This window comes from Lolium rigidum, chromosome 6, assembly GCF_022539505.1.
Source record: "Lolium rigidum isolate FL_2022 chromosome 6, APGP_CSIRO_Lrig_0.1, whole genome shotgun sequence".
Taxonomy (NCBI): Eukaryota; Viridiplantae; Streptophyta; class Magnoliopsida; order Poales; family Poaceae; genus Lolium; species Lolium rigidum.
The window spans coordinates 140,466,234-140,485,466 of record NC_061513.1 but is presented as its reverse complement, the minus strand read 5'-3'; the positions used below and the strand labels follow the sequence as shown (position 1 = coordinate 140,485,466).

At 48.4% G+C, this 19,233-nt stretch overlaps 1 protein-coding gene and 1 non-coding gene across 2 annotated transcripts; one reads left to right on the top strand and one right to left on the bottom strand.

Moving 5' to 3' along the window:
* Positions 1-10,100: 10,100 nt before the first annotated feature.
* On the top strand, positions 10,101-10,172 carry TRNAD-GUC. Its single transcript has one exon. It is a non-coding gene; the product is annotated as a tRNA-Asp (tRNA).
* Positions 10,173-13,643: 3,471 nt separating this feature from the next.
* On the bottom strand, positions 13,644-18,999 carry LOC124667616 (katanin p60 ATPase-containing subunit A1-like). Its single transcript, XM_047204879.1, is given in 8 exon segments — positions 13,644-14,083; positions 14,268-14,355; positions 15,025-15,183; positions 15,480-15,724; positions 16,097-16,294; positions 17,546-17,718; positions 17,721-18,016; positions 18,850-18,999. Coding segments are annotated over 8 exon segments (1,560 nt in total). The 5' UTR covers positions 18,969-18,999; the 3' UTR covers positions 13,644-13,801.
* Positions 19,000-19,233: the final 234 nt, after the last annotated feature.

The following is a 19,233-nucleotide window of genomic DNA, read 5'->3' as shown; positions in this document are numbered from 1 at the left end:
TACATGGGGGAGAGAGTACCAACTAGCTACAGCTAGAACCCGTAGTCCATGGGGGAACTACTCACGGAGCATGATGGAGGCGGTGGCGTCGATGGAGATGGCTTCCGGGGGCACTTCCCCGTCCCGGCGGCGTGCCGGAACAGAGATTCTGTCCCCCGAATTGGAGTTTCACGATGGCAGCAGCGCCCCTGGAGTCTTTCTGGAGTTTCGTCAATTCGTATCGCGTTTTTAGGTCGAAAGGGGTCTTATAGGCGAAGAGGCGGCGCAGGGAGGTGCCTGGGGCCTCCTCACCATAGGCTGGCGCGGCCAGGCCTGGGCTCGCGCCGCCTTATGGTGTGGTGGCCCTCTTGCCCGCCTCCGACTCTCCTTCGGTGTTCCGGGGTCTTCCGGGAAAAATAAGATACTAGGTCTTTGTTTCGTCGAATTCCGAGAATATTGACCGAACAACCTTTCTGGAACCAAAAACAGCAGAAAACAGGAACTGGCACTTCGGCATGTTGTTAATAGGTTAGTTCCGGAAAACGCATAAAAACATTATAAAGTGTGAGCAAAACATGTAGGTATTGTCATAAAACAAGCATGGAACATCAGAAATTATAGGTACGTTGGAGACGTATCAGTAATTTGCACAATGATTTCTATCTTTATATTTGATCTTGATATTATGTGTGAGTGGTCCTGACGGGCTGCGGGGTTGGGGTGAAGCCTCGCAGTGTTCATGTGCATCTAATCTTATGTTATGTGTAAGGATTGAAAAGGAGTTTTGCAATCTTGTATCCTTGTCTCTTTGCCTCGTCTTGATGATCTGCAGGTACCCATATCATTAGAGTCGATCAAGGAAAGAGGTGGGATAAGTGGAGAACAACGTGCTATCGTGAAACCTCAGTGACAGAAAGGGGAAAGTAACGGTACATGATTAGTGATTCATTGGGGATCATATCACAATCATCTAGCTTAAGGCTTTGATCTATATTCATTTACTTAATAACTGGTGTTGCTTGTGACTGTAAGGATAGTGGTTGGACCATTAGGCTCTTCTCACCTTTGGCTTTAGGGGCAAGAGTATTTACAGATGTGCTACTCACAAATATCTTATCTATATTTTATTTGTTACACATATGAGCTTCAATTATATATGTATGCATAGTTGCGGGTGAAACCTTAACCCTGGCCTATTTTCATCATTGAACACAACCCCCTTAAAAGTAAACTAGATAGGTTCGGTAAACTGAAGATAAATTACACTAGGAAGTCTTGTAGACGTGTCCTTCACACCATTTCACAGTGCTTCCCAAGGTTCGACTAAACCTAGATATTTTAGGTAAAAATCTTATCATACTACAATCCATTATCCGGTTCGAATGTATCACCCACCCTCCTCCTCCACTCTGTCCTCCTCCTCCACTTCCTTCTCCTCCTCCTTCAACTCCATCCCCCTCCTCCTCCTCCTCCACTCCGTCCAACTCCTCCACTTAGTCCTCCTCTACTTCCTCCTCCATTCCGACCTCCTCCACATCCTCTTCCACTCCACCCTCCTCCACCTTCTCTAACTCTGGCCTCCTCCTCCACTCCTCCTCCTCTCCTCCTCCTTCTTCTCTCCACTCCTCCTCATTGTCCATCCGCACCTCTCATCCATCCTCACCGACGGCTATGAGCATGAACATGATCGGGACAAATAATTCAGACAATAAAAATGAGGAAAATAACCAGCTAAAAATCGAAAAAAATGCCAGATCCAGATTTCAAAATTTAGCAGTTGCGCACCTACTTTTTGTCTAGTTGCGCACCTCGCACTTTTATCAGTGGCACACCAGTGAGATAGAAGTGGTGCACTGCATGGTGCGCCACTTCTAAGCCAGATAGCAATGGCGTACTACTGGTGCGCCACTGCTAACAGTTAGCAGTAGTGTGATAGCAGTGGCACAACCTGGTGCGCCACTAATAGCCAAAAGTGGTGTGCCGCTGATTAGCTTTTTTTCTAGTAGTGAAAAGGGCAATGAAGAAACTAGTGCTATATAGTCTCCTCTAAGGAACAAAAGCAACATTCATTACAGTCTTGCCAATTTATTTTAGCCAACTTATCCTTTGTGAGTAACACCTTATATTTCATGAACCACATGATTTTTATTTATTTTTAGTGGGATTTTCAACTTTCATATGTACTTTTGTAGAAATCTGGTGTGGCCATTCATCTTGTGCACATACATAGACTTGATAGTAAACTGTCTTTTGGTCGTAAGCCTCTAGGTAAAGCTATCATGTTCAGGAGGTAAATGGATCACCATTAGTCTATGGCACAAGTGCAACCATCAAGTCCACTTATTAGCAGTCAAACCTCTCCTAAAACCAATATTTAGAGGAGTTTGTGATAAAACATCTGCAATAAAGATATTCTTGCACAATCTTGTATAGCGATGGGTATTGCGCAGCTTGATGCGTTTCCCCCAACAATTTTTATCTTTCCATAATCTAGTACATTTTCCATCCCCCACTTCAAAAAAATCTCTGCTGAAGAAATCATCTTTGACGCGCTTGAATCCTTTTCGAAAAAGGGAGTCGGTGAGTTTAACATGTACTTGGGATAGGGTTTAATTTGTAAGATATTTGTTATGCAACAGCTCCTACCACACCCCTTCCTCATTTAAAGGTTTTAAACCATTTTCTTAATAAATATATATTCTTAAGTTCTAGTATTTCAATACCTAAACTTTCGTGATCTTTTGGTCAACAAATTAATATTACACATGGTAAGTCCATATTTCTTTTTAGAGCATCTCTAGAGTGCCCGTATAAACACGAACCAAAAAACCTAGAGTTCAGTTTCTGTTCTGCGCCGCGACTAAAATCATCGAAACCGTATAATTCCGAAGACAAATTTTGCTCAGATCAACATGTGAAATGAAACGAGGTTTTGCTCCGATCGAGCTAGATTCAACATAATTTACATATAGGAATCAAAATACTAACTTATCCTACACCTGCGCGCTAATAATCCAAAATTGGCCTCTACCAAGCTCCCGCAGGTGAGGGGAAGAGCCGGCGCATCTTCGTCATCATCATCGCTGTCGCCGCGCGGTGGAAGCGCCGGCAGCGGCGGGCTGCACGAGCCGTCGGGCGGGGCCTCGACTTCCCCATCGCGCGCCTCGGAGCGCGCCGGCCGGCGCACGAACCTGCGCGGCCACCTGCGGGCCGCTCACTTGCGCGCTCCGTTGGAGCGCGCCCACCTCGCGTGGTCCGCCTCCTACCGCACATCTGGCGGACGCGACGGCGAGCCTCCGCCACCGATTCGGCTCCCTCCCCTACTGGCTTGTCGTGCGCGCGCCATTGCAAAGGGAGGGGAGGTCGCGGCGGAGCGGCTAAGGCGAAGACGCCGAAGGAATTGCTCGCCGGATGACGAGCCCTTTCGCGGCGGCAGCGGCGGCGGGGAGTAGGGTTTTGGAAACCTACTCCCCTCCGTGGCCTGTATAAATACGGGGCGGCCGCTGCGTTTCTCAGGCCCCAGAACTGAGTTTACAGGCATGCCGCGAGTTCAGGCTCTAGTCTGGGTCATTTTCGGCCCGAACCCGTAAACTTGCCGAGAAAATACGGTTCCGGCAGGTAACTCGGTGTCTGTTAGAATTGCTCTTAGTATCAATGTTTTGCGGGAAAAAAACTAGATCTAAAATAATTTAGTCTATTTATCACCCCTTTAGGTATCTAAAAAAAGACAACATTAAAAACGGCATACTTGTCAGAACGGAGTCCATCAAAACAAGTCAATCTCCGTAAGTGACTAACTTCCTCTCCCACCAACCTAACTTCCGAGGGAACCGGGTCTCGATTGGATTCTACCCAACATTTCAAAGTTTCCTGTCATGGACAGGTATTCCAAGATATAGAGAAGGAAGAGAACCGGCTTCCGCAACAAAACGATTTGATTATATTGTTGCTCCTCCTCTTTTGCTTTCCCAAAACGGAAAACATCATTTTGTGGGAGTTGATTTTTCTAAGTACCCATAGTTACTCGAAGATACACACCTCAGCCCTTTAGGTATCTCAAAAAAAGACAACATTAACATCGGCATACTTGTCAGAACAGATTTTATCAAAACAAGTCAATCTCCGTAAGAGACTAACTTCCTCTCCCACCAACCTAGCTTCCCAGGGAACCGGGTCTCGATTGGATTCTACCCAACATTTCAAAGTTTCCTGTCATGGACAGGTATTCCAAGATATAGAGAAGGAAGAGAACCGGCTTTGCAACAAAACGATTTGATTATATTGTTGTTCCTCCTCTTTTGCTTTCCAAAACGGAAAACATCATTTTGTGGGAGTTGATTTTTCTAAGTCCCCATAGTTACTCGAAGATACACAACCTTCTAAAAGCCGTGCTCCCTGAATATAAGGTTGTGTCATTAGGGTATTGTAGAATGGACACCCCACCTTCAATCAGCCTCGTACTTGACAGTTCTCCTTTGCTCTTCAGTGAGAATTGACAACATATCGGCAACTATATTGAACCTGCTGAATTTGAATAACATCTTGTTTTTTTCGACCAGCAAGGTGATCTCACCAAAATTCAGTTTATATAAAGCCAACTCGCCTGGCTGCAGCTATATAAGCTATGAGCACGGACATGCATTGGCGCCGGCCTCGAATTCCTATAGGTACGGCTTGAGTCAAACTATGAGCAATTGAGCAGATGTGCGCACTTGTGTTTGGCTGGTTTCCTTCCTGTTGAGTATTTTCCTGATGATGATCTGAACCGGTTCAGTTAACCGAGCATGCAATAAATAGGTCAGTTAAGCGCCAAGCCATCGCTTACTGACAAGCAGCCGGCCAGGCAGCACAATCTCCGTGCACGCAGCCATGCATTCCGGCCGGTGACCTACAAAGCCTAAACGAAGCATAGGATGTACTACCTACTCTGCGGCCCGATCTCTCATCCGGAGACAAATCGCAAACTAGCTGCTGGCAAGGCAGGGCGCTAGCTAGCTAGGGCAGGGTAGCTAGGTTTGGTTGAGTTCAAAGCGAGCAAGCACGAAGCTAGATGCCCGGAAGCCAGCAGTAGATGTAGCGCAATAGGAGCATATCCTAGAAGAACATCGCGCCTGCTGCGTGCCTGCAGCTGCGTGCTGCGCATGCAAGCAGGCCAAGCTGCACTGCTGCAGGGGTCGATGCCATTGCACACCGTGCCTGTACTGCGGAGTTTGGCCAGCGACCGGTGGATCTGCCGAGACATAGTAATGAGAGATCGACGGATCACACGAGGGCAACACTGGTGATCCATGCAATGCAACAAGCAGATCTGCAGATGCCAAAAAAACTAGAGAGGCGTGGCGCTTGGCGCGTGGGCTAGCTGAAGGGGTACATTCGCAGGCGTATGTTCAGGCGGCCAATAGAGCTAGTAGCTAGCAGTGTGTGTATTCAATGGACGTACGTGTACAGCCGGTGAAGGATCGATCGGGGGTACACGGCGGACATGCCGCATCTTGTGAGCGTACCGTGCATGCACATCAATATGCATGTCCCTGAAGGAGACACTGATACTCCAACAAATTCATAAAGGGTGTGTTCGGTTTGGGATGGGTGGAACGGAATAGAACCGTTCCGCACCCAGAGCCCGTTTCTACGTTCGGCTGCAAACTGGAATGGAATAAAGTGGTTCCTTCAAATGGAATATTCCCCCTAGATTCGGAATGAAGTGGTTCCTCTGATTCGGCTGGACGAGGTGGAACGGGTGACTGTCACACGCTGATTAATTAAGTTTAGCAATAATTAACCAAGTTTAGCAATAATTAACCAAGTTTAGCGATAATTAATCAAGTTTAGCACTACTTAATCAAGTTTATCAAATAATTAATCGAGTTTAGAATAATTAATCGGGTGACTATCTCACCCATTCCATTCCATTCTCATCTCATTCCAAAACCGAACACAAGGATGGAACCATTCCGTGATAATTTTTTTGTCCAAACCGAACACAGGAATGGAACGGTTCCATGACAGTGGAATTGAATGGTTCCATTCTATTCCACCCCATCCAAAAAACGAACAACCCAAAATGAGCTCGCGTGGAAACTATTTTACCATCTAATTCTTTTAGGTAGAGCCGAAGACAAAGACACTATGTTAGTCTGTGTAGTGTCATTCTAGCAGGCTCTACACTTCCTGCCAGCATGGCGAGGCGGAGCCGGGCCACACCCCAGTCAAGTAGTGTCGCTCCCATCGGCGCTATCCTACCCAGTGAGGGCATCAGCGCTTCACTTCCAGTTAGGTTAACCGCCCCGAGCCGTCCCTTTCCATAGCCCCTCGCATTTTCTCGCCCGCCCACAACCCACAGAGTAGTGTAGCACCATCAGCACTCCTCTCTCCACCTCACAAATCCCCTCCGCAAATCTTGCATATCTGAAGGATTCTTCTGCGGATCTCAGCCCCAACCCCTCTCTCAAGGTAATCTCCTCATCGCCTTCTTTCCATCCAATAAATCCTTCACATCTTTTCCTATTTGTGCACGATTGGGTGAAACCCTAGTTTAGGGTGGATTTGATTTTTTTATAGAAGATTGAAATCATGTAGGGGTTGATGATGTGTATATGTCTACCTAATGATTTGAGAAAATTTATGTTAGTCATTTCATTCATAATATTTTGATGTGTATTATGGCTACGCAAACATTGAAATCTTGTAGTACCTACGTATGGTATGAAACAATGCTCCCATACGAATCTGTATGAGTTTAATCCCGTATTGCTTAAAAATGTAGGATGGTCTGCCTTAACAATGATTACTATGGTGTTAAACACCGAGTCTACTTGATTGTGGAGAAAAGGAAGGTAATATAAATTCTTTCTGTACTTAATATTATTTGTTAAGTTCAAATAGATATGGTGTAATATTATGACTTTTGTGCTTGCAGATACTTCGACCCCTGAAGTCAAAGTATAAAGTAGCATCAACCTTTTTCGTGACAAACAACTCAAGAGCTTTGTCTTGTGATTCCGTTCTGCTACCGTCTCCTTGTATGCAACCCAACGTTGTTTCGATTTGATACAGGATGTGCATTCCAAACCCCACAATATTCCTCCCTCCAACTCAACAACATCACTTGACTCATCCCAATGCAAATAAATCCTCAGTTGTTCCAAAACCTCGGCATGGATAGAACAACGCTCAAACACCAAGTTAAGCTCATCCGGATCCGGCTCTATGTTGCCTAAATAATTACAACATATATGTAAATGTAAACAATAAGTACTCATGGCAAAGCACACAGAAAATCCTAGCGACATAATCAAACATTAGGCCTAATCTGCAAATCTAACAAGAACCCTAACCTACAAATTGTAAACATAATGCTTCATAGCAACCGTAACAACCACCATCTGCCAATGCAACAAGAATCAACCATGTATGTTGGGTTTATTTGAAATGCTAGGGTTTCCAAGATTTGGACAAATCCAATCAAAACTAAAGTTTACAATCTGCTAAAATCAAGGGGAAAGGGGGAGAATACCTCTAGGCACTTTGGTGTGTGTGTGTGTGTGTTACCTCTAGGCACTTTGTTAGATGGTGTACCACAGTAGTTGTATTGTGTGATAGGGTGTCACCAAAAAATAAAACTTTGATTCCCCTCGTTGACCTAGCGGCCACGCACAAAACGTCCCCGCGCTTCATGCGCCACCGATCCACGATCCACACGCACGCACGCAAGCACGCTCGATAGGACCGGCGCCATCCGACCTTGACAAGCCATGGCGCTCGCAAAAGCGCGCGTACGTCTCCCTGTACCGGCACAGCCCAGAGGAATAAAGAAAAAGGAGGACACGTACCAGCATGCAGAGGCAGCTCTTAGGTAGGACGTAGTGCAGGAGGCCAGCCAGGGCCGGCTGCCCCGCCGCGCGCTAGCTAGTGCCGGCTGGCCGGCTAGGACGGACGCGCGCGGCCGGCAGGATGGACAAGACAGGAGATCGCGAGATGACGCTGCCGTTCGTGCGTGCGTGCATGCACAGCTAGCGCGAGGCGGGCTTAGGGCATCTCCAACCGCGCGACCCAAACGGACGCGTTGGGCCGTCCGTTTTGGGCCGTTTGCGTGGCCGAACGGACACCCGGACAGCGGCCCGCGTCCGCGTGTCCGTTTGGGTCGCACGCTGCGCCCAACGCGCGGACGCAGCGCATTGGTAATAAAATAAAACAAAAATGAAAATAAAAAAGGAAAAGAACAAAACATAAATTTAAACTAGTTGGTCATTAAACTTGGCCCTATTTTGGGCAAATTTTACACAAAAGAAAGCCATATATGGCTTTAAACTAAAAAAAAAAAAAGCAAACCCTAGCCAGGGTTTGCGAGCACGCGGTGGCCGCCGGCGATACTACCCCCGAGTACTCGTCATCGTCGGCGTCGATGACGACGACGCCGCCCGGCGGCGACGCGGCTGTTCCGGCTCGACACGCCGGAGGGCACCGAGGACTCCGGCCAGGGGTCCCACTCGCGCCCTTTCCCAGGCGGAGTGCGCGTTCGGCGGGCTCGCCGGCTCGCGGCAGCCGTGCCCTCCGCGCGGACTCTCGTCGGAGCCGCTCCTCCGCTCGCGTGGCCGGCGCTCCTCCTCCGCCAGGCGCGCGGCCCGGCGCTCCTCCTCCCGGAGCGCCGCCGACGCGTAGCCTCCTCTCGCCGACGCGCGCGGCTCGAGGAAGGCCCACGCGTCCGCCCGGGCGTCCTCCCGGGCCTTCCTGGCCGCCTCCTCCGGCGCGGAGGTGCGCAGCCGTCTCGGCCGAGGAGCGGCCATTTGGCCAGCTCGTCGAGGTCCTGCTGCTCGCGGGACGCCGCGAGCGCCGCCTGCAGCTCCGGGTCGTTCTCCTCCTCCTGGGGCTGCGGCTGCGGCTGGGGCTGGGGCGCGGGCTCGTTGATGTAGATCCGCTCGCGTCTGGGAGGCGCCGGCGGCCCCATTGCGAACGCCGGCGGCGCGACTGGCCGGCTGCTGCCGGCCTCGTGGTCGTTGGCGGAAGGCTCGAACTCGCGCTTCGGGGCCATGGCGGCGCGGAAGCTTCGAGCTCGCGCGTGCGGCCGGAGTGGAAAGTGGGGACTGGATAGGGACCGTCCCTTCCCTGGCCCACATTTAATAGTGACCGGGCACCGACAGGTGGGCCGCCCACGCGGACAGGGCGGACACGCGAGGACGCCGCGTGCCATCCGCGGCCACGCAAACCCGGCCAAGATTGGGCCGGGTTTGCGTCGTTCCGGACGCCGCGGCCGTCCGCTTTTGCGGTGCGTCCCCGCGTTGGGCCGGGTTTTTGTCCGGCTGGACCCATCCGGACGCGCGGGCGCGGGATGGGTCGCCCCGTTGGAGATGCCCTTATTGCTCCGTACCGCTGCTGCCCACAATGGCATCTGCCAAGCCCGGCCGTGCGTGTGCCCCGGCGGCACGCCCACGCGCGCGTGCGTACGTTTGCTGCCGCACTCGCAAGCCCACCCCGCCACGCCACGCCTCTCCAGCCCCAACAGTGTGCCGGCAGCACGGTGCCGTGCCGTGTAGCATGCGCGTGCAGCAGCAACGGCGGCTAGCGCTCGTGTGTTCTGTTCCAGCTGCTCAAGATCCCCCGTCACTGTTCCCTTCGAGTGTCACGGGCTCACGGCCACCAGCCCGCGCACTGTGCGCGCCCTCTTCCGTTCCTTTTGCTCTTGTACTCTACGCCCAGATGCTTTTAATTTCGGTCTCGGGGGTGCCGTGGGAGGAGCAAGGGCAACGCAGAGGAGGAAGAAGGGTAAATATGCGCTGCCTGCGCGCCTTTCTGAATCAGACCATGCATCTTTGGCTACAGCTAGTACATAGCATGAGCACGTAGCATGCATGGTGTTGTTCGGCTTGGCAACTCTAGGGATACATATTCCTTTGTTTGACAGTTCTGGGCATGGTACAAGGCTAAACGGCTTGCGACAAACTTAATTATACAGTAGTACAGTTTTGCAGCGGAACGCCGAATAGGAGGAGTTGAACTATCACCAACCTGTAACCCCCTACAGTTTACCTACCTTGCACACAAGGAAGAGAAAACAGGTTAAGCGCGTGACATGATTAGTTTTTCTATTATGAGTAGCTTGAGATTGCAAAATAAACATCCAAGTCGTTGTAGTATAGTGGTAAGTATTCCCGCCTGTCACGCGGGTGACCCGGGTTCGATCCCCGGCAACGGCGTTGCATTTTTTGTTTTTTTTCTTTCGTTATTTATCAAGACTATTTAGCTATTGCCGACCTGTTTACCATGGAATCGAGCATGCACGGTGCCAAGTACCAACAGTATTGTCAGTTCTTGCAACAACAGAAATATGTCAACACTCGGCGGTAACTGTGTTGATGTATACTACAGTAGTACTCACATGAAAACCAAGTCAAAGGGCGGCCTTCAGCTAGATTGCGTCTAGGAGATGCGGGCTATGATACTAGGCCGCAAGTATAGCCACAGCATAGGGGTCTTCCAGATCATACCCGGTCAAGATCTGAGAGCATCTCCAGTCGCGTCCCCCAAACCGTCCCCCAAACCGCGCCGGATTGAGCGTTTGGGGGACGTGTTTTACCAACAACAGTATTGTCAGTTCTTGCAACAACAGAAATATATCAACACTAGGCGGTAACTGTGTTGATGTATACTAGTACTACCTCACATGAAAACCAAGTCAAAGGGCGGCCTTCAGCTAGATTGCGTCTAGGAGATGCGGGCTATGATACTAGGCCGCAAGTATAGCCACAGCATAGGGGTCTTCCAGATCATACCCGGTCAAGATCTGAGAGCATCTCCAGTCGCGTCCCCCAAACCGTCCCCCAAACCGCGCCGGATTGAGCGTTTGGGGGACGTGTTTTGCTCGTGCCGCGTTTGGGGGACGTCGCTCCCCAGCCGCGTCCCCCAAACGCCGCCCCCAAATGAATATTTGTGCAGGAAAATAAAGGTTTTCATTCAATTTTGATTATATATTACAAAGTTTGAATGAAAACGGCTAGATTTCATCTAAACCTAGGCTACCGACCGCCCGGCGGCGCGTTCGACGGCCCCGCCCGTCGTCGCCTCCCCTACGCCGCAGCTCCTCCCCGCGCGCCTCCTCTCCTTGCGTTCGGCGGTGGCCGGACGGTGCCGCTCCCGCCGATAGTCCTCCTCCGCCCTCCCCGCCGGGCCGGCAGGAGGGAGAGCTCGATGGCGCGACGAATCTCCGCCTCTTCGCGGGCACGGGCGTCGTCCTGGAGCTTCTTCTCCGACTCGAAGGACTCGACGAGGGCGCGTTGCTGATCGGCCGTCTCGTCCGGGTGCGGGGCGTCGTCGTCGGACCAGTCCGAACTCGTCGTCGTCGTCGTCGTCGTCCTCCACCTCGGTCTCCTCCGCCTCGGCCTCCTCCTCCATTGGCGCCTCCTCCTCCACATCCGTTGGCGCCTCCATCATCGCCGCCGCATACGCGTCGGCCGCCGCCTAACTCGCTCCGCCCGCCTCCCCGATAGCGCCGTAGCGCGACTCCCAGCTGTCGACGCTCCTCCGCCGTCGCCTCGCTGCCGGAGCTCGATCGACTCACGCCGCCGGCGCTCGATCGAGTCACGCCGTTCACGGATCAGCGCCGCCGCTCATCGCGGCTGGCGCCGGCGCTCGTCGGCCCATCGCTGCTCCATCTCCTCCCGGTACCGGCGCCGTCGCGCCTCTTGTCCCGTCCGAGGCGTCGAACGCCGCAACGGTGTCGCACCGCCGCTCTCGCCACGCTGCCGCCGCCGCGGCCTCCTCGGCGGCGGAGGCGAGGGCGGAGAACGCCGCAAGATCCGCCGCCTGCTGCGCCTCACGCCGCCGGCGGGCCTCCTCCTCGAGTGCCTCCTCGAGTGCCGCACGCCGCAGCCGGCTCGTCAATGGAGGAGACGGCGGTGGAGGGAAGTGGCCATCGCCGGGCGGTTCCGCCATTGCCACTCGGTGATGGAGGAGACGGCCGTGGAGCGACGAGGGCTGTGTTTGTTGCCGGCGGGGTGTGGTGGCTACCATTGATGAGCCGGGAGACCTTTTATAGACGCCGGCGTCGGGAAGAAAGCGCGGGAACGGACGAGAAGAGGCGGGAAGATCGCGCGGGAACGGGCGGTGGCGTGCGAACGCCGGCGACGGCGTGGAGGCCGCGCAGCACCGACGAGACGTCTCGCCTGCCCCTCCGTCGCCATTAAGGCAAAGATGCCGCCGTGTGTCACGCGCGCGAATAACTTCCGTCGCGAGGTAGGCGACGGTTAGGTTAAAATTAGTCGTGCCGCCGACGCGTCGGCCCCGCCACTCCCCGCCTCGCTTCGTTGTGTCCGGCGTCCCCGGAGCGTCCCCTGTGGGACGGGGACGGGCTCGGGCGCCGGACACCGTATCGGGCCGCGCCGGACAAAAAAGGGCTTTGGGGGACGTGGCTGGAACGCTTTTTTTGTCCGGCGCGCCCCAAATCGCTTTGGGGGACGGTTTGGGGGACGCGACTGGAGATGCTCTGAGACGGCCAAATACCGCTTCACACGACCAGAGCTCAGAGTCAGAGGTGGGTGCCGTCAGATATCATAGCCAAGCCACGAAAGAACGAGTTTGCTCAACGCAAAAGCGCTATACATGAAAACATTGGATACCCAAAGGATATTACCCCTCTTATTTTCGAAACATCTACAATAAAGAAATAGTGTTAAACAAGCCTTGCACAACAGCGCATGGATTTCAAAAATTAAGATGGACGTGAGCTTGACCATTACCCACGTTCTAAGAGTACCTCCGGCTTTGGAATGAGCTTACCAACATCCAACTACATGAGAAAGTGGAGGACACTATTTTTTGGAACCTCACCTCAAGTAGGGAGTATTCTGCAGCTTCAGCCTACAACGCCTAACTTTTTGGGGCAACTCTCACATGCATAAATAAGATGGTGTGGAAAATATAGGCGCCTCCAAAAGTTAAGTTCTTTGCTTGGTTGACCATTTAAAATAGGCTATAGAAGGAGAATTGTCTTGAGAAAAGGGGTTGGATAAATTTTGGCCTTTCCCCTCTTTGCAAACAGATCCAAGAGACGGCAACTCACATCTTCTCCTATTATTGCTACACGAAAAAAGTTCGGGGATAAACAAAAGAGTGGCTCGGGCTACACAATATCATCACGCAAAAGTGGATGGCAAACCTATCCATCAAGTAGTGGTGGGGCAAAAAAAAAGTTTAACAAGGGCACCCAAACCACAAGACAATGGCCTTCCTCACCATGCTTGTTAGTTGGATTGTATGGAAGGAGAGGACCCAAGGGTTTTCTAAAATAAGTTCACCCACCTCCGGTCCTTTCTGAATCATTATTAAGAGCGAAGTTTACCTTTGGATAGTAGCGGTGGCTAAGGAATTGAGTTTTGTAATATCAGAAGAGTAATCTTTTTTCTGCTTTGCTTTGTCAAACTATTTCTCTCTGATTAATGGAATGAGGCAAATCTTTTGCCTCCATTTCAAAAAAAAAGAGAAGTGCCGTTACAGCAGCGGATTCCCAAAAATGCTATGCATAGCATCTCAAAATTGGTTGAGGAGATTGAAGTCCAGTGATAGTCATTGCAATAAATACCATTTCGAAATTAACAAATTTCTAGTGAAAGAATGAACAAAGGCTTTCAAGCCGGTAATAACCTACCGGGCCCAGGGAACACAGTTAATCGTGGAAGCAACATACCAGCAGTCTAGTAAACTGATTGCGAGTTGGAAGTCCAGTGATAGTAATGGCAATACAAAGCATTTCGAGAATTAACAACAACACTATTTCCAGTGAAAGAATCAACAAACGTTTCCAAGCTTATGGGCTCAGGGAACCGATGTTTTAGGCAGATCCAAACTCAGCCATCCACTTCTCATGTCGCTCGATATCGGAGGGCGAGACACTCTTCTGGACCTTGGCCAAAGCCTCTTCGAAGTCGCACATGGCCACCGGGTCCTTCGAGATATCGTCCTTTGACATGTTCTTGATCTCGTCACGGGTCTTGCCTGCGATCTTCCGTCTCATGCCGTTCATCGAAGCATCACGGCAAACATTTGTAAGGTCATCCCCACTGTAGCCTTCGGTCCTCTTTGCAACTTCATCAATGTTAACATCAGAAGACACCTGTTGGTATAAAAGCAGTAAGCAACTGGAGATACGAAACGGTAATTTATTGTCAAATAAGACACCGCGGTACTGATAAATGAACGGTACCAGTGGATGAAATAACAAAAGACATCACATCAAACATATAACAACAGAAGAAAAGATGAGCAAGAAATGCATTAGTACTGTAGTTACACCATACCTCAACCGTTCTAAGATTAATGTTGATGAGTGACTTTCTGCTTTCAAAACTTGGAAGTGGAATGTAAATACGCTTTTCCAGCCTCCGCCTGAGCCAATCAAGATACACTGAGTTAAAAAGACATGTGCCAAAAGAGTAGTACGGAGTAAAAGAAATATAGTTGCAATAATTGCATGTAGCTAGCAATTTGACTATCAAAGAAATAGGCAAGAAGAATTAAATAACAGGAGCTGTAGATTGTTGTCCCCACTGCAGAAAAAAAATTGTTTTTACAATAGACGGTTCAGATAGGTAAAACGGCCATTAATCATGGTAGAGGCGTAAGAGCAGTCAAAAGTCAAAACACCCAGATATGACTCATCCAAAGTGTCTGCATGGAGCAACTAATTCAATCATATGCAACTCATCCAAAGTGTTTCTACTTACATGCTGAACTGACTTTAAAGTTAGACCAGATATAAACCTATTTCTTCCAGGAAATTACATCTATACAAGGCTTATGGCCTTATGAAACTAACCAGTGACAGAAGTTACAAATGCGCAAGGCTCTGATTTTAAGCCATAAGCGGTAAATGAGAAATGAAGCATGAACTGAACAAAAGGATTCTTTGCATTTTTTAAGGACTCCAACAGCAGTACAACTCAAGGAATCAATGATCTTGTATAAAACAGGATATTATGCCTGAAGTTTTGATACTAACAGAAGCACCTCTAAGAAATTAATAAATGCAAATATCACGGAAAATAGTTTGCCAACCTGAGTGCTTCATCAATATCCCATGGAAAGTTGGTGGCTGCCAGAACCATAACAATTTTTGGCTGACCATCTTCATTGGTAGAGCTATTGTTAACACCATCTATTTGCACTAGAAGTTCAGACTTTACCCTCCTCGATGATTCATGCTCACCAGAAGCTCTGAATAAATACATAAGCTGATAAAGCTGGACATAGTATTTTCTAATGATTATAAATAAAATAAAAGAACTACCAATTTCAGATTTTTCTGTCATTTGCTTTTTGAGCTTTATTAAAAAGAAAGATATAAAAGCATGAAATATTCTCTTCTACAAAACGTAACTTATTTACCAAACAAAAAAAATTAAGAGTGTCTTCATTTATGTAACAAGCTATTCAGGGAGTTGTCATTATCTTGGCAGTAATCAATAGAAATTGAACTTGCATGGCAAACAGAAAAATGTATGTGCACATACCCACGAGATGTACATAGGGAGTCAATTTCATCAATGAAGATAGTACTTGGAGCGTAGGCCCTTGCAAGTTCAAATAAACAACGGACCATGCGCTCACTCTCCCCCCGCCATTTAGAAGCCAATGTTGCAGAAGAAACATTAAAGAATGTTGTGCCACATTCTGTAGCTACTGCCTTTGCTAAAAGGGTCTTTCCAGTACCTGGTGGGCCAAACATAAGAACACCTTTCCAAGGTCGACGAATACCCTGATCAGAAATAAAACCCAAAGGGACATGATGAGGCTAGATGTAACTTAGACTGGATGGAAAAAGTTACAAGAGAGAAGATAATATACTACATGGAATATCATAATTTACTAATGTTACAGACTCAAATTGTGGTTAGGGTGATTGGAACATAATTCTGAATGAAGTTTTCCTAAAACCGGTCGTATTTAAGAACAATTGCCATGTGTGATGTACAGATTACTCACATGCTGTCAAATAAAGACAGCAACATTATCCTTGGCCATGATGTTAAATAGCAGCAAGAATGGATGAATAAAATAACAGACACTTTATTGTGGACAGTATGAGGGGGTCCATACAATAGCATAGTCCAAAATTATAAATCATTACCTGAAAATATTCAGGCATCCAGAGAGGAAGCACAACAGCCTCCTCAAGGAGTCTTTTGGCCTCACTAAGTCCTGCAACATCATCCCATCTCACTCCTGGGGTCGAATCTAGAACATCTCTTTCAAGCATGGCAGCTAAGTCCCCATCTGGCCCATCATATTGTGACTTCTTGGACTTGCCTTCTTCGGCGTCGCTACTCTGAAACAAAAAGATCAGAAAAATAGAAATTTCAAGAAATCTGAATGTCATTATAAAGGTACTCAACAAGAGAGGAAAATTATTTTACACAGTGTATACATGAATATTCCAGTTCCTTAACTTAAAAAATAACAACATATGCTCTCTTGTTTCAGTCGATGATTGCTTTTGAGATGCTTGGTGATTTCAACATCATTCTTGTTGTGTGCACCATCATATTTTGTCTCTATGAAATATGAACAGCAAGGAACTACAAATAGATGATGATGGTATTCCTCCTGTAGGGTTCAATTCATTAGGAATTTTCCTATAGCGCTTGTTTGGTTCGTAGGATTTGAACCCATCGGAATTTTTCCTATGGTCTACTTTGCATGCAATCCCATAGGATTTTTTCCCGTAGGTCCAACCTCATAGAAAATTTCCCTTGTTTCTATGACAACTATGGCAAACACATAATCCTTCACAGCAATTCCTCCCCCACGCCAAAAGACCTCTATTCAACTCCACACAAGCCTGTCGTTGGGCTACTTGCGTCTTCAGCAGGTACAAAGGAAGTGTTTTTTCCATGGTGCAACCAAACAACATGCAATACAAATTCCTGTGATTTCAATTCCTGAAGGATTGAACAAGCCATGGCATTCTATTTCTACTTTTTTCCTATTCCTGTGTTTTGTAAATCCTGCGAACCAAACAGGCCCTAAAGAGGCATGTTTTCTCACTAAGACAAACTTAAATAGTTTTAGGAACAAATGGAGAAACCCAAGTTAGCTTTATACAAAAGAAGTGCTAAGTTGGACTGAGTGGCATCATGTGATTGACTTCAGCAGTACCTTGCAGAAAATTGTTACTTTGAATACACCAAGAAGGTATGCTAGAAATAACGGATCTACAAACATTTTGAAGCCATACACATACAAGCACTACTATAAAAGAAGTACGCCCTCCTTCCATAATTCTTGTCCTGGTTTTAGTTCAAATTTGAATACAATCACGGCAAAGAATTATGGAACAGAGGGAGTATGTATCTTAGATTATATCGTGAAGCTTCCGTCCTTTTTGCACTACGCAGATAGGTAGGTAAACAGTGCCAAAAGAAAAAGAAGCACTACAAGTCTAATATCTTAAACATGTGCAGAACATGTGTATTTTCTCATTCACGGGTGCAGACAGAGAAAACAAACCGCAGCAAAAAAACAAAAATCAAATAAAGAGTTTATAGTGAACAGAAAATATTTGCTTGACAAAAATTACCGCTGAATCGCCCTTGCTTGAACTTGATTTTCCTTTCCTCCCACCAGCGCTAGAAGCAGTAGATGATCTCACCACAGAGCTTGATTTACTCCCGTTGGGCTTTGCACCACGGCTAGGTGTTCCAGTCTTCGATGGACCCCGTGACCAAGCTCCATCTTGGGAGGATTTTTGGCACTAGATTGGCCTCTTGCTGACCTTCGGGTTGGTGTATCTTTTGGAGGCGCCCACACATCAGGGTCATCAAAGGTTTGTGGTGATGATGTTGGATACTCATCCAACGGTTGGAACAGAAATGATTTATTAGAGCGAATAGGAGGCGATGAGGACCGCATTGTCCCACTCCCAGGAGCTTCTTTAAAGGACTTCATTTGGGCATCAAGCTGCCTCACAATCTCCACCTCTTCACTGATAGCTTGCTTGCATTTCATCCATTTTGTGCGAGTGAAACCGTCGTCCAAATTAGTCAGATGCCTGCATGATCAAGTCTTATCTATCAGAACAGGAAGGAGAACAAGTAAAGTGCATTTATTAAGCTTTTAAGTACTAAAGATAAAGAAGCAAGATAGGTAAAATGCATTATCTAAGTATTTAATAGTATAACAAATATTCATGCATCCATCATTTTACCTTCAAATATGTAAATAATAATGAATGAACAAGAACATGAACCTATTTCTCTTTGGAACAGTTGCATAATGCAACTGAAAGTTGATCCGCAAAAGGATTGTCTAATGCACTGTTTTTAGTGAAAACACACCACTATTGTTTTGAAAGTTTCAAGATGAAATAGAGCATGGATGTCTGTTATGCAACCATGAAAAACGCCATTGCCACTTTACAATAAACAAGGTTGCTTTTCTGACTTCCAGACAGGCTTTACATGCATCGCTTGATATTATTCTGAAGCACCCAAATCATAAACATCAGCTACTGTGACGCTTTCAACAACTCTAAATCTAAAAAAACAAGCCCAAGATATCGAGTCAAAACTCAAAAGTTCACTAAACTTACACCGAAGCGGGCTTTTACCTCACTATAGCCATATATGACGGCAGAACGGTGAAGAAAATAGACAATGATTTTCTCAACGCTAAATAATGACAAGACTAACAACATAACAACAGTAAGGCTCCTCGCTCAGAGCAAAATGACCACAACCCACTATACGGAAGCAATCAGACGGATCCTCACCGGACAAATCCGGAGATCCTCGCTGGCCCGACCACGCGAATTCCGCATCTAAGTTGATTTCTCCAAATTACGCCTAATCTAGATGGTTGTTTTAGGGGGGATGGGGAGCTCACTTGTTGATCTGCGCGAGGGCGCCGTCGAAGAAGATGATGGAGGTGTCGTAGAGACCCTCGAGCGCGTAGTCGCGCGCGTGCTTGAGGTGGTCCTGCAGCCCGGCGAGGGGGTTCGCCATTTCCGCCGCCGCCGAGGTGCGGGGAAGCGGATTCGCCGAAGCCCGCGCGGAGTGGGAGAAGCGAAGGAGACGCGCACGGGCGGATGGAGAAGATGGGAGCTATCCTGTGATTTCGAATTCAGAGACAGAGGACTGCGATGGCCCTGTCTGTTGGGGGTCCGAGACTTGGGAAGAAGGAGACTCACTCACCGACGCTGGAGTGGCCCACTGTCAGCCAACTCCCATCCGCCGCACTTCTGTTTTCCTTCTTTTCTCCAACAGAAAT